The sequence below is a fragment of the Zootermopsis nevadensis genome, unplaced genomic scaffold (genome assembly GCF_977971745.1).
Source record: "Zootermopsis nevadensis isolate Lab colony 2312 unplaced genomic scaffold, Znev_1.0 Znev_ptg000013l, whole genome shotgun sequence".
Classification (NCBI taxonomy): Eukaryota; Metazoa; Arthropoda; class Insecta; order Blattodea; family Termopsidae; genus Zootermopsis; species Zootermopsis nevadensis.
Window position 1 is genome coordinate 1,376,210 of NW_028259145.1, and position 15,638 is coordinate 1,391,847.

General features: G+C 38.2%; 2 protein-coding genes across 5 annotated transcripts in view; one reads left to right on the forward strand and one right to left on the reverse strand.

Moving 5' to 3' along the window:
* Positions 1-10,596, reverse strand: part of Pkc98E (Protein kinase C) — a 41,670-nt gene extending 31,074 nt beyond the window's left edge. Inside the window, exon 1 of one of the 2 annotated variants that reach the window (XM_087348359.1) lies at positions 10,085-10,590. In XM_087348359.1, the coding sequence (XP_087204485.1) occupies positions 10,085-10,429 (345 nt within the window). In that variant the 5' untranslated portion in view covers positions 10,430-10,590. Of the gene's footprint in view, positions 1-10,084 lie in introns of both variants that reach the window. The other variant, XM_087348360.1, reaches the window with a different exon arrangement.
* On the forward strand, positions 8,405-14,753 carry LOC110829993 (iron-sulfur cluster assembly 2 homolog, mitochondrial). 3 transcript variants are annotated; one of them, XM_022064319.2, is made up of 3 exons: positions 8,405-8,572; positions 12,903-13,118; positions 14,416-14,753. In XM_022064319.2, exons 1-3 carry the CDS (start codon positions 8,457-8,459, stop codon positions 14,591-14,593), a joined length of 510 nt encoding a protein of 169 aa, XP_021920011.1. In that variant the 5' UTR covers positions 8,405-8,456; the 3' UTR covers positions 14,594-14,753. The 3 variants fall into 3 exon arrangements, with proteins under 3 accessions (XP_021920011.1, XP_021920012.1, XP_021920013.1); XM_022064320.2 differs by lacking the exon at positions 8,405-8,572 and adding an exon at positions 10,611-10,721; XM_022064321.2 differs by lacking the exon at positions 8,405-8,572 and adding an exon at positions 11,174-11,310.
* The last annotated feature ends 885 nt before the right edge of the window (positions 14,754-15,638 follow it).

Here is a 15,638-nt window from a genome sequence, read left to right on the forward strand (position 1 = left end):
TAACAACCCAGAAGACAGAAATCTTCATACTCTGATGACGGAGGCAGTATGACCTCTGAAACGTTGGTTAACATCGACCAGACTACACAGCGCAATAACCCAGAAGACAGAAATCTTCATACTCTGATGACGGAGGCAGTATGACCTCTGAAACGTTGGTTAACATCGAACAGACTACACAGCGTAACAACCCAGAAGACAGAAATCTTCATACTCTGATGACGGAGGCAGTATGACCTCTGAAACGTTGGCTAACATCGAACAGACTACACAGCGCAACAACCCAGAAGACAGAAATCTTCATCGCCCTGATGACGGAGGCAGTATGACCTCTGAAACGTTGGTTAACATCGAACAGACTACACAGCGTAACAACCCAGAAGACAGAAATCTTCATACTCTGATGACGGAGGCAGTATGACCTCTGAAACGTTGGTTAACATTGACCAGACTACACAGCGCAATAACCCAGAAGACAGAAATCTTCATACTCTGATGACGGAGGCAGTATGACCTCTGAAACGTTGGTTAACATCGAACAGACTACACAGCGTAACAACCCAGAAGACAGAAATCTTCATACTCTGATGACGGAGGCAGTATGACCTCTGAAACGTTGGCTAACATCGACCAGACTACACAGCGCAACAACCCAGAAGACAGAAATCTTCATCGCCCTGATGACGGAGGCAGTATGACCTCTGAAACGTTGGTTAACATCGAACAGACTACACAGCGTAACAACCCAGAAGACAGAAATCTTCATACTCTGATGACGGAGGCAGTATGACCTCTGAAACGTTGGTTAACATCGACCAGACTACACAGCGCAATAACCCAGAAGACAGAAATCTTCATACTCTGATGACGGAGGCAGTATGACCTCTGAAACGTTGGTTAACATCGAACAGACTACACAGCGTAACAACCCAGAAGACAGAAATCTTCATACTCTGATGACGGAGGCAGTATGACCTCTGAAACGTTGGCTAACATCGACCAGACTACACAGCGCAACAACCCAGAAGACAGAAATCTTCATCGCCCTGATGACGGAGGCAGTATGACCTCTGAAACGTTGGTTAACATCGAACAGACTACACAGCGTAACAACCCAGAAGACAGAAATCTTCATACTCTGATGACGGAGGCAGTATGACCTCTGAAACGTTGGTTAACATCGACCAGACTACACAGCGCAATAACCCAGAAGACAGAAATCTTCATACTCTGATGACGGAGGCAGTATGACCTCTGAAACGTTGGTTAACATCGAACAGACTACACAGCGTAACAACCCAGAAGACAGAAATCTTCATACTCTGATGACGGAGGCAGTATGACCTCTGAAACGTTGGTTAACATCGAACAGACTACACAGCGTAACAACCCAGAAGACAGAAATCTTCATACTCTGATGACGGAGGCAGTATGACCTCTGAAACGTTGGCTAACATCGACCAGACTACACAGCGCAACAACCCAGAAGACAGAAATCTTCATCGCCCTGATGACGGAGGCAGTATGACCTCTGAAACGTTGGTTAACATCGAACAGACTACACAGCGTAACAACCCAGAAGACAGAAATCTTCATACTCTGATGACGGAGGCAGTATGACCTCTGAAACGTTGGTTAACATCGACCAGACTACACAGCGCAATAACCCAGAAGACAGAAATCTTCATACTCTGATGACGGAGGCAGTATGACCTCTGAAACGTTGGTTAACATCGAACAGACTACACAGCGTAACAACCCAGAAGACAGAAATCTTCATACTCTGATGACGGAGGCAGTATGACCTCTGAAACGTTGGCTAACATCGACCAGACTACACAGCGCAACAACCCAGAAGACAGAAATCTTCATACTCTGATGACGGAGGCAGTATGACCTCTGAAACGTTGGTAAACATCTACCATACTACACAGCGCAACAACCCAGAAGACAGAAATCTTCATACTCTGATGACGGAGGCAGTATGACCTCTGAAACGTTGGTTAGCATCGACCAGACTACAAAGCGCAACAACCCAGAAGACAGAAATCTTCATACTCTGATGACGGAGGCAGTATGACCTCTGAAACGTTGGTTAACATCGACCAGACTACACAGCGCAATAACCCAGAAGACAGAAATCTTCATACTCTGATGACGGAGGCAGTATGACCTCTGAAACGTTGGTTAACATCGAACAGACTACACAGCGTAACAACCCAGAAGACAGAAATCTTCATACTCTGATGACGGAGGCAGTATGACCTCTGAAACGTTGGCTAACATCGACCAGACTACACAGCGCAACAACCCAGAAGACAGAAATCTTCATCGCCCTGATGACGGAGGCAGTATGACCTCTGAAACGTTGGTTAACATCGAACAGACTACACAGCGTAACAACCCAGAAGACAGAAATCTTCATACTCTGATGACGGAGGCAGTATGACCTCTGAAACGTTGGTTAACATCGACCAGACTACACAGCGCAATAACCCAGAAGACAGAAATCTTCATACTCTGATGACGGAGGCAGTATGACCTCTGAAACGTTGGTTAACATCGAACAGACTACACAGCGTAACAACCCAGAAGACAGAAATCTTCATACTCTGATGACGGAGGCAGTATGACCTCTGAAACGTTGGCTAACATCGACCAGACTACACAGCGCAACAACCCAGAAGACAGAAATCTTCATCGCCCTGATGACGGAGGCAGTATGACCTCTGAAACGTTGGTTAACATCGAACAGACTACACAGCGTAACAACCCAGAAGACAGAAATCTTCATACTCTGATGACGGAGGCAGTATGACCTCTGAAACGTTGGTTAACATCGACCAGACTACACAGCGCAATAACCCAGAAGACAGAAATCTTCATACTCTGATGACGGAGGCAGTATGACCTCTGAAACGGTGGTTAACATCGAACAGACTACACAGCGTAACAACCCAGAAGACAGAAATCTTCATACTCTGATGACGGAGGCAGTATGACCTCTGAAACGTTGGCTAACATCGACCAGACTACACAGCGCAACAACCCAGAAGACAGAAATCTTCATCGCCCTGATGACGGAGGCAGTATGACCTCTGAAACGTTGGTTAACATCGAACAGACTACACAGCGTAACAACCCAGAAGACAGAAATCTTCATACTCTGATGACGGAGGCAGTATGACCTCTGAAACGTTGGTTAACATCGACCAGACTACACAGCGCAATAACCCAGAAGACAGAAATCTTCATACTCTGATGACGGAGGCAGTATGACCTCTGAAACGTTGGTTAACATCGAACAGACTACACAGCGTAACAACCCAGAAGACAGAAATCTTCATACTCTGATGACGGAGGCAGTATGACCTCTGAAACGTTGGTTAACATCGACCAGACTACACAGCGCAACAACCCAGAAGACAGAAATCTTCATACTCTGATGACGGAGGCAGTATGACCTCTGAAACGTTGGTTAACATCGAACAGACTACACAGCGTAACAACCCAGAAGACAGAAATCTTCATACTCTGATGACGGAGGCAGTATGACCTCTGAAACGTTGGTTAACATCGACCAGACTACACAGCGCAATAACCCAGAAGACGGATATCTTCATAACTAATTTTACAGATCTCATCTGAATGGCATATTCATTTCAAAATGAGACACAAATTCTCATTCAGAAACAAATGGCTTACGAGCCTGTGCCCATGTCATTAAGACCCGTGATACAAGAAGCAATCCATTCTCAATCTCAACAGGCAGAGGTGAGTGGACTCGGCCTTGCTATATTTGCTTGATCAGTATTACAGTAATAATGATGAAGAGAAAACATACCAAGCATTTCTTGCTGAGCGCACAATATCCCACTGTAGCACATATGAAACTAAATTACTGATAGGCAATCTAATGTCAGTAAGCAGCTCTCCAGGCTGGCATACTGAGAAACACAAACAATCCATAGGCATAATAATTCACTACCTAATAAAATGCTGATGTAAGAGTATTTCGTTATGCCAGTACAACTCTTGTACTGAGGTTTCCCCACCTTGGTCAAAATGCACAGGCTCCTTACTATAAAATATATCCAACTTAAAACCAAAATTTTGCCTACTAGTGTGTCATTTTTTGAAGTGTCTCATGACAACATGGTCACATTCAAAATACAAATTTTATCCGGCGCAACTCCATATTTTTTATACTTTGTATGCAATCTTTGAAGGGGATGCTACTAATCCATATGGGGATCAATATTTTAATAACAATTAAACCAGAAAATTAATCATATACTCCATAATTCTTGTTGAAATGGAACATTGTTTTCACTTGTATCGCAAAAGTTTAACTTGCTGCCCACCTTAGCCCATATTAAATGAAATCATGCAACTTTTGAAATGAACACCAATTTGGCAGTTTCCATCGTTCTTAAGCAACGTATGCTAACCACAAACAGAAACGATCATTTTCACACAATCTTGCTAAACTGAGTTAATTTATTAAACTAACAAACTGAAAAACTTATAATTAGAGACCAACTATTAACTACTTGACACATAGCTTTGTACTGTTTGTGCATACTATTCTGTATGTTACTTAAGATCAGAAAAGAGGAAGGCATCAAGAGAGCACTTATGTAATTCTGAACTAAGACGTTTCCCTACTCAGATCACAAATCACTGCTTCCAAGGATACCAGTAAATATCTGAGGTGTCAACAGAAGTAATGTGAACAATAAATATCAGCTGAAGACCAGACATCAAGATGAATTTGTACTTTCGCTGTTCAGAAATGGTCACATCATTTTCAAAACAGGCATTCGGAACATCTGTTCTAAACCCTTCACCTGACTCTACCTGGCCATCAGTATGTCAGACTCATCCACCTATCGTACTTGGATAAAACTACACAAAACTCCATTTATTGAGAAGTCAGTAGTCGTTCAGCTGGTCAAGAAATTCTGTGAACGTAAAGTCTCTGAAATCAAATTTCATTGCGATTTTAAATGCAAAACACGTGAGCTCATACTCATTAACGCCAATCATAGAAATGTACTCTCCCAGCTTCCTACTAGAGGTAATCTAGTCACTGTAACTACATTTTAATATCTCACACTTTGGGAGAATAAAAGAGAGATGCTATGTAAAAGCTATTATGAATTTAAATGCATAACAGTTGGTATGTGTTAAAGATGGTCAGAATTCATACAACGCATGTAATACAATTCCCAGTCACAAACTAACACCGGAATTGTCACTGAATTAAAACTGGCCCACAGAACAGAGCGAGGAGATCCTTCCTAGCAATACCTGGCATTGGTTACCAGTTCATGAATGGTGATTACCACTGTGTTATGTCATCACTGACAAATATGCACTGTTGTGCGCTAAACAGATCATTCATTTTCAGGGCCATAGTAAGCACTTTCATGCAAAGAAAAAAATTGAATCTGACACACATTCTTTACTCTAATGTATCTCGCATACAAACAAGTATTCAGACTGTAACCTAATTTATCTTATTTTATAATCAAAAGAAGGCATAAGATACATGAATTACATATGTGTATGTGTCTCTATATCTCTTGAAAACGAAAAATGACAATTATTAGAGTCTGCACGAAGTCGGTGGTGTTGGGAGATTCGAGGTTCTCATGGCAGTGAAGAGATGTCAACTGTGGTCTTGTGGATTGTGTCACTACATAGCGTGAAGGTGTAAGGTGATCAGTGGCAACGCCGAATACCCATCATGTTCTTCATTTTCTACCTCTTACAACTTTCTGAGGGCAAATAACATTTTTTATGTGGAACCAATATTACTTACAGTCAATATAAGATTCTGTAATTTTGTATAACAAAAAGGATATGGAAAATACACAACTTTAACTCAGATTTTTAAATGTACCAGACAAAAGTTTACCTGAAGATATCCGTCTTCTGGGTTATTGCGCTGTGTAGTCTGGTCGATGTTAACCAACGTTTCAGAGGTCATACTGTCTCCGTCATCATGACGGAGGCAGTATGACCTCTGAAACGTTGGTTAACATCGACCAGACTACACAGCGCAATAACCCAGAAGACGGATATCTTCATACTCACCGCTGTGAGAACCTCAAGTCTTACAAAAGTTTACCTGCACGGACTTCACTATGTGTTTAATTTAAACATGTTTTAATTAGACCAACCAGTTGTATGAGTTTTCTGAATTCAATGAATGTTGAATAATACTACCTACTAACTGAATCATAAGTTTGCTTGAAGCCAAAAATAGTTGATGTACTGTACCAGACAGATGCACAATATCTGATCAGTAGTCAATCAAGTATACTGAAACTCACACAGATGATCCTGAATAATTTCATCTGTATATGGGGGACAGAGGAATGCTGGATAAAATTGTGTACGCAGTTGCTAACAGTGATATTGCATAATTGCTACAGCCACTTTTAATCTCCCTTTTTTTGAATCGATACAGTAATAGATTCCTTCTGCTGCTCTGGTAATTATTCCTCGTACAAAATAGAAATATAAATAAAATAATCCCAGAACATAATGTATTAACTCCAGTTTGTACCAATTCTGATGACTGACAACTTTTGGCAATCTTAACCTCAAAAAATAATGTTCAATGAAAATGGCTCAGTTGGCCTAACATTATCAACCCATTCCACAGCTACTGGTACGCATATTATTATCATTTTCCCCACAGTTCAAATAGAAAAGCAAAATCTACCTTTAGGTGTGGATGCAACTGTTGAAGAGCCAAAGTACATCCAGCACTTCTTACACGAAGCAAAGTGTAGATTAATATGACAAAATTCATAGTTAAAATTAATTTTTTCAACTTCCCAATTCAAGCTTCATCAACCAAATGAAGCAATGTACCATGTGTTTCTTCTCTGTCATAGCCCGTTAGATAAACCATAATGCACACAGTTTGGGGAGGTTCCATCTGCTCATAAATTTTACAGGCATTGCACAAATTGATCTGCATTGTACTCACTAAAACTGCAAAGTGCAAGTAGTCTTAAATACATTTCTATCCTTTCCAAACATCCTTTCGTATGATGATTAAGACAGGATACCAGCCACTTCCCTTAAAGATATCAACAGTTATTTGGATTTTCCCTACCTCGCTGTTACGTAAGGTCAATACGCATTGCATGGTAAAGCACGAGGTGAAATCTGACAACACATCAAACTGGCAAAACCTGTGACTGGAACACTGATCTGACACAACAGTGGTAAACATTTCCTAATCGCTCTGTCAACCAAGTTCCTACATATAAAAGACAAATTTGCTTATTCTACAAACAAATTATAAACCTTTGATTACCAACAGGGCAATTGGCATTCTATGCATGTGACCTACACATGGACCAGAGGTTCTAATACATGAAGAGGAGAGCATTTTCATTTACTAAAGTACTTGATAAAAAGTAATAAACTATAGGAATAAAAAGTGACCAGAGACTCAGAAGAATTAAAATGAGTTCATACATGTATCACTGACATTCAAGAATATAAAAAGGATATTCCCACCAAGTAACAAAATAAGAATTTCATATCTTTTGCGACAGATTTTACAGTCATTATCTAAAACATATTTCCATCATCTTTCTATTTTATTAACTGCATAACTGTTGTTTGTCTGTTCAGTGCATACAGTCTGTCGGCAAACGATTTCAAATGGTTAATATGCGTGCAATCGCATTAAGTATGTTTTAAACAGAAACCATGAAAAAATCAAGTCAGGACAGCTGGCTTTAAGAACCCAAACCTGAGATTTCCTGCATACAACAGTAAAATTATGTATTAACAAGGCAACCAACGCACTTAACACTTTCAATTTTAGAGAACGTCACGTTTAGTATGTGAGAGCCTGGGCAGTTCAGTCGGTATAGTCACTGACTACAGTCTGGATGACTAGACAAGAAGGTAAGAATTTACTCCACAACAATATTCATCTCACATTGCCACTGTAATTACTGAAGCACTTCTGAATCCAGAGTTGGAGAATGTGGCTCCATTGTGTTATCTTTCTGGGCCATCTTAAAATGCCCTGCAAGGTCACTAATTTCACGGCAACAGACAACATGGAAGTGGCCATTACAGCAACTGAAAACTTTTTGACGTAAATACGTCTATACGGAAGGGTCATTTGGCAAAAAAGCGTAACGAAGATGTGTAAGATCCATATCAACAACGTGTAAATATGGACTGACAAAAATGGTTATGTTACCTAAGAAACTAATTGTTATGTCATCTGTTTACTCAGCCTTCAACAATCCGCTTTCATTATTGCGGAAGAAGCTGAGATGTGAATCGCTTGTAGAAGTGCGTTGTAGACTAGATAATTTTGTGCTGGTAAAAACGTTTTAGAATATCACAAGTTCTTATCTTATATAAGAATTATTACACTACAGTACAATACATTACATTACATTACAGAGATGTATTTACGTCAGATTCTCCGGAACCGTGGTTCCACTGTCAACTTTTTTGTAGAGTATTTACACACAGCTACAACAATACACAAAGAGCCTATGTTAAAAGGGCAACAGACTTTGTAAGTATGTACTAAATCCTGTCTTAAATCTATATATAAGTTGCTGTTAATTTTGTAATTCCAACCAATCCAATGGCTTGTAGATTTCAAGTACTAGTCATACAACTTCAATTCAACTACAATTTCACAACAACGTTAAATGAACCATACCACTAAACAAAACACAAAAGATACTTCAGTAGCTTCTCACAAGCAAATAAACCCAAAGCTTTAAAGTCACAACACTTACGTGAAAAATAAACAAATCAAAGCAGATTATAAGTAGTATAGTTATGTCAAATGGTGCATGTATAACTTTAATCCAATTACCTACGCTACTGAAATACAGATGTCTAAAATATGTGTCAATTCAAAAATACATTTGAAAATTAAATGCTTAACAGGTATACTCATTTTATACCTGATCTGAAGCTTCCACGGTGACTAAGTATAATGAATTCTTCTTGTGCTACCGGCCGTGTAAGGCCCTTTAATGAAGAAAATACTTATGTTTAAAAACTGTCCTCGTCCTCAGGGTCACACCCTCACCCAAGACCGAGGACGAAGATGGTTCTCAAAATATTGGGTGTTTTATTCATTAAACTACCTGACATGGCTGGTAGCCTGAGAAGATTTCATTATACATTTTATACCCTTTATCAACTTTATTCAAACTTAGAATCAGGTCCAACGTTGGTCCTTAATGTTAGACAGAAGGTGGAAATTATGCTTAAAGTCAATGATTAATCTATTTTTACTCCATTCTTCCATGTTGTTAAATGTTGGCAAAATTTATGTAATAAGCTGTCTGCAGCTAACTAGTGATATGGTACAAGAGCCCATTTTGTAAGGAAGGTGTGAAACTCATAGGTCAGCACGACATTAGTGACAGCTTGAGTTGGAAATGTCAAAGTTTGAGTAAGATAAAGTTTGGATATAGTTTGGTTTATTTTACTTTATCTGATGCAATTTTTCATCAAAGTTATGGAAGGTTATTTCAGAAAATATTGGTTTCTGATGTTTATGTTGACATCACACAATTGATGTCCTGTGACTATGTGGAGTATCAGTGACAATAACGACATCTTTATTTAGACTGTCATCACTGAAGTAAATTCCAGTATAAAAATGAAATGGAATGTCAACAGGAAAGTAAAGGTCACAAACCTGACATACAATTTTGTACTGTGACAGGTGGTTTCATACTTTTAACAATGAATGTGCATAATTCAAATACAAAAAATGTACTTGTGCATATTTGTGTGTGCAACAGTCTTTCTGTCATATGCCAACAATATTAACTATACCTTCATTGGGGTACATAACAAGTACCTTACTTCTACCTGGTTAACTATGGGTAATTAAAATGCATGTTAGGGTCTAAAATCATGTCACTTGCGTGCCAACAGAAAATAAAATACTTTCTAGGTTTTGGGATGTGAAAACTGGGAACCCTAAGAGACCTATGTGTATAGCATGCAAAGAAGTACATATCAAGCCTCTTGTAAAACAACGGCAAATAAAGAATCATACCCAAAAGTCAGCAGAATCCCGATCTCTGTGAACGAGATCTTCAAACGGAATATTGCAGTTGGCCACAAAATCATCAGGCGGGATGGCGGCATCGTGGAAAACAGTCAACCCCAGGTTGACGGCGCTTTGGACGTCGTGGACGAAGTACTCGTTCCATACTGGATCGCAAGTCTTGGCCTTTGTTGACGAACGATATAAATGATTTTCATCCACGTCTATCGACACATAAGGATCTATAGGCTGGTCATCAGGTTTCCCAAACGCCATACTATGCCGCGTTTGAAAATCCGTAGGTCTCAACCCGCAAGCCTCGCATATTTTCACCCTTACGGTTCCAGTGAACATTGGCGTCGTCTGACCCACAACTCGAACAAAACTCTTCAGCAGATCCGGCAGCCCACTCACGTAACTAAATTATATGTCAACCGCATAGGGAAGCTGTTGAAATTTCTTTCAAAAACAAGGCTTTCTTGACAGCCATGAAGGTCGATTTTGATAAAAATTCACTGCACTCTAATTAGCTATCCCACAATGCCTTTCGTTACGTCACAACCAACATGGCGACAATTGGCAGACTGGTGGTGCGTAATTTAACTACAGATTTTGGATTTAAAACAAATTACTTGTGCTTGTTGAAGTAAGTCACATGCCTGAACGTTTTATAATTATTGTCTCTGTTGCAGTTGTACTATTCATAGACGTGCCACGTATTCATTTGCGATACAAGGCTATTAGTTTACAGTGATTCTTGGAGACATGTAGGAACTTATAGAATATGCGGCATTCGCGACATCTATGAATACCTTCATAAACTAGCTTCTTTTGGATCGATTTTAATTTCAGAAATTACAAAATTTTGACCGTCTTCGAAAAAAATAATACCTCAGATTATTCAGTTATTTTTAGAAACTCCTTGGAGTTGGAATCTAGCTATGCAATCAAAGTCATACACAAACTAAAATTGGTGATTCAGTATCGGAACATAATCGTGATAATTTACTGATTGTAAAATGGTATGATGAACTGTTTTTTGTATTTTGGCCAGTATTGTTAAAGTAACGAAAACAAAGATGCTAATTGTGTAGACTTGCGCATGCGGCTCAGAGAGAACCAAGTAAACCACTTTTGGTTAGGAAACGTCCCATTCAAGACAGATTGAGATATAGAGTAATTAAAATGAGATTAAACAGGGTGGTGAACAAAAAATTTGGACCCAAGATTGTTCAGTAAGAATGACAGCATGAAGTGAATAACTAATAGGCAGTTCGGGATTTAATTTGTGATATATTTCTAGAAGCTTCCTTATTCCAATTTTCATGTCTTTTCTCACTCCAATGCACATATTTTCTTGTGTGGTTGCTCATTTCCACCAAGGGCTTTCAAAAGATACTGAAAAAGCATCTCATCTGGGTAACTTTAAGATAAGGGCAGAAACCTTTTTCACGAACAGCAATAAGCTTTGCAATCCCTCATGGAAAAAGAAGTTCTTAAATATTACAAGCAAATTATCCATATCTGGCTTCTTCTGGATGTTTTTAATTTGAAGGAACTCCCACAAGCTGGACCCAGCCCCTTTGTTATCAGGCATATAAGAATAGAGTAGAATTTATTTACATTCCATAGATCCTTTATAGGCCTAAGCCAAGGATGTAGAACAGATCATAACACAAATACAATACTTGTTTCTATATAAATACATAATTATAACAGCTATTTATAGATTTTTGGAACTGCAGTATTACAGCAAAATTATTATGATGAGAAACCATCATCATTAACCTCAAATCTTACATTATTGTTACAAGTGTTTATAAATTCTTCTACTGAGTAGGAGTGAGATAGGAGATACTCTTTTAACCCTGGCATAAACATTTTTATATTCTGGTTTAACTTTTGATAGCAGGTGGAAGATTATTGAATAACTTCCAGTATAGTAAACTCCTTTTCGATATTTACTGAGGTTAGAATTTGGCACACAAAGGTTGTATCTGTATCTTGTTCTTATATTGTGGATGTCTGAATTTGTTTGAAATTTTTCCATGTTATCCATTACAAATGATAATATTGAGAGCAAGAATTCAGTGGGTGATGGAATAATATTAAACTTCTTAAATAATTCCCTACAAGAGGCTCTCCTCTTAGTGCCTGCCATTATTCTAATGATCCTCTTTTGAACGTAAAATACTTTTTTGGTGTCCGTTGAATTTCCCCAGAAAATGATTCCATGACATGATTGAATGGAAGTAATACATCTATGCAGTTAGTATAAATGCAGTTAAGAGCCTGAAGAATTATCTGAATAACTTATTTATCTTCATATAGTACATGTGGGAAACATTGAGGCCACTAGATTGAAGAAGTATGAGCTGGGGAAGTTGTGTTAATAAAATGACTGGGACTGATTCCTGATTATAAGCATTGGAGTGAATCAGAATTATAGAAAATTTAAGGAAAACTTCAAACTGAAATAATTTTTAAATTAACATAAGAAGGGAATAATGTATACTTATCAGACTCTGTAGGCTCACAAAATTTCATGGAATTCCAAAGAGGTTATGTCAACTGCTATATTTTATTTGGAATGATCTAGGAGGATAACATTAAGATTTGTGAGAAGTTGATGGAACTGGATGTCTTATGTCCAGTTGTGGTTTTTTTTGATATTAGTAGTGCTGAATCTTCAAGTTCTGCTTCCATAGTATTAGTTTGTTAATTAGCCAAGACTATATTACAGAATTGGGTTATAAGATATGGCAGGTTTTTACCTAAATATGTTGTGCCTCGTCACATTACCCTAAATTATGTAAAATGTTTTCAGACTCTGTGCCACTCCATATTCTCAGCTGATGTCAACAGCCCCAAATACCAAAGATAGAGCTGCATCTGATGCACTCCATATCAGTGACAGCTGCGTAAAACGTTTGAAAGAAATTGCAACTGACGGTAACTTTTTACGGGTTATGGTTGAAGGAGGCGGTTGTTCAGGATTCCAGTACAAGTTTGACCTGGAGAAGAGCATCAAAGACGATGATATGTAAGCAATGCATATAGTTTATATAACGGTTATTTATTCACTCACATAATGTATTATGAAATGGCCAAGGACTGAATGTTTCAATACAGAATGTGATTATTATTTAGTGTTAGAGGGAACTTGTGTCGGATAAAAGGTATGCTCTTAATTTAAAAGGGCAGATAATTATATAACCAGACTGATGTTTCTGTACAGCATCTGGCAACGCTGGTTAGTTGGCGTACGTTGAATTATGTGTCTACAGGATTCTGCAGTTTAATATCACACATTCCTTGGGATTACCTTTGTTACTGGAATAAGTCATTAGATACCTGGGTAATAAATTGTTACAACAAATCAATATATATTTTTTTTTACAAAAACTGCAGAGAAATGCAACTTACATTTAGAAATTGTTAAAATTTATGCAGTAGGAACAATGAATAGAACATTGGCTTTTGTGTGGGTTAAACAGTTTTAAGATTGCAGAGATGTAACAGATGACAGAAGAGTCCACATCAACTGTTTTGGTGGTGTCAAATGAAATGAGGCTGAAAAGTCTGTTTCAGTAGCAATGTTTCTCATTTACTTGTTATATTTTTCACTGGAATGTGTTTTACATTAAGTGATGTACTTAGTTTGGAAAATATTAAGTCAGCTACATACTTAGGTTTGCAGTAACATTTTTAGTGAATTCTCAGAAGTTTTTTAATTCCTGAGAACCATGTTGACTTAATTTTTTCATAGTTTTTTCCTCCAACAAGAATTTTTATTACACATCTGTTATTGTGAAAATAGATAGTTGATCAGTTCCTGTAAAAATTCCAGTACTCTGTCTGTAAGTTTCGTATTTATTACTATTTCTGTGCCTCCCTGCATTTTCTGGTAAAATCACTTGGCACTTTCCAGGCATATGTTTGTTGCTTACTTTGGCACTCAAGGGGTCAAATTAACTTTGTATCTTACGACATTCTCAAACAAGAACGTTACTGAAGATGACTGTCTTCTGGGATGTTCTGTCATGCAGCGTGGTAGAAGTTTACAAAAATTTCAGAGGTGCTTGGTACCTCCATCATCAGGGTCATAATGACCCTGAGGATGGAGGCAGCAAGAACATCTCAAACATCAGTAAATTTATACCAGACAACACAGTGTAACATCTCAGATGACATTCATCTTCATATTTATCACCATGGGAACATGAAATCTCACTAAAAACATTATTCCTTAGCATGAAGCCAACATTTGCTGGCAACTTAGAGAACACCTAATATTCATACACATTTCTTTCACTTACTATCTGATATTCTTTACACAGAGTCTTCAACGCAAATGGTGTAAAAGTTGTAATAGATGAGACATCACTAGAATATGTTCGCGGTTCAACAATTGAATACCATCAGGAGCTGATAAGATCAACCTTCCGTATAGTCAACAACCCTCTTGCAGAACAGGGTTGTTCCTGTGGCGCTTCTTTTTCTATTAAAATAGACTAAGTAGAAATCATTGGACTGTTTAATTATTTATTTGTATTGTATATATTATGAAATGATTTTTGTTGTTGTATTGCATAGAATAAATAATGCTGTATTTATTAATGTGTATAACCATATAAAATTTTAAAAAAAAATATAATTTCCATTATTTAGCTTTAAATTGTTTTGTCATGCCTCAGCACTCCGCCCCTCCTGCTCCTCAGTGCTTCCAAAATACTCCAGAATTGATATCCTGAGCTCCTCAATTATGTTTACCAAATAAGATCTGAGGAAGAATAAGTAAGCGGCCACCTGACTGTATTAACTCTGAAAGCAGATAGTATGTTAACTAATTAAAGTGTCATGGTGGAGGAAGGAACAGATTCACGTGGTGGGCTTGTACAGTGCATGCAGCAGTCTTTCTCAAAATGCATTCTTTATACAGCGTATCTTTATCCTATCCTGACAGTTGTCTTCAAATTCAAAAACTAAATCCAAACTTATTATTGATAATGATGGCTGTGCCATTATAAATAAAGTTATATAGTTTTTCAATCAAGAATAATGAAGTGAAAATTTTAACATAAAACATGCCAGTGCACCAACAGGAAAATCAAAAGAACTATATATAAAATAAGAAAAGAAGCCAATATGGCAAGCATCGGTGGAGAAGTGATATTTCACATGTGAAAAATACTAAAGATGATTACTGGGCAAGTAAAGTAAAGCTGTCCCAGTATACGCCATGTAGGCGCTTGGGGTGAGAGGTGGTATAGCTCCTATTCATTCTTGACCTCGGCACTAGATGGGGTGAACGGTTGGCATGATGCCCTGACCGTACTCTACGTACAGGAAAGGACCCCTGTACCCATTGGATAGGAGGCTGGGTGGGCTCCAGAACTGGTCTCGACACAGAGGCTACAGGAAAAATTCTTTGTCCCCCATCGGGATCAAACCCCGTTTGTCCAGTCCATAGCCAGTCACTATACTGACTGAGCTACCCGGCTCTTAATCAGCTGTTACAATACTAAAAGTAATGTTTTAAAAACAACCAGACTAATTTACC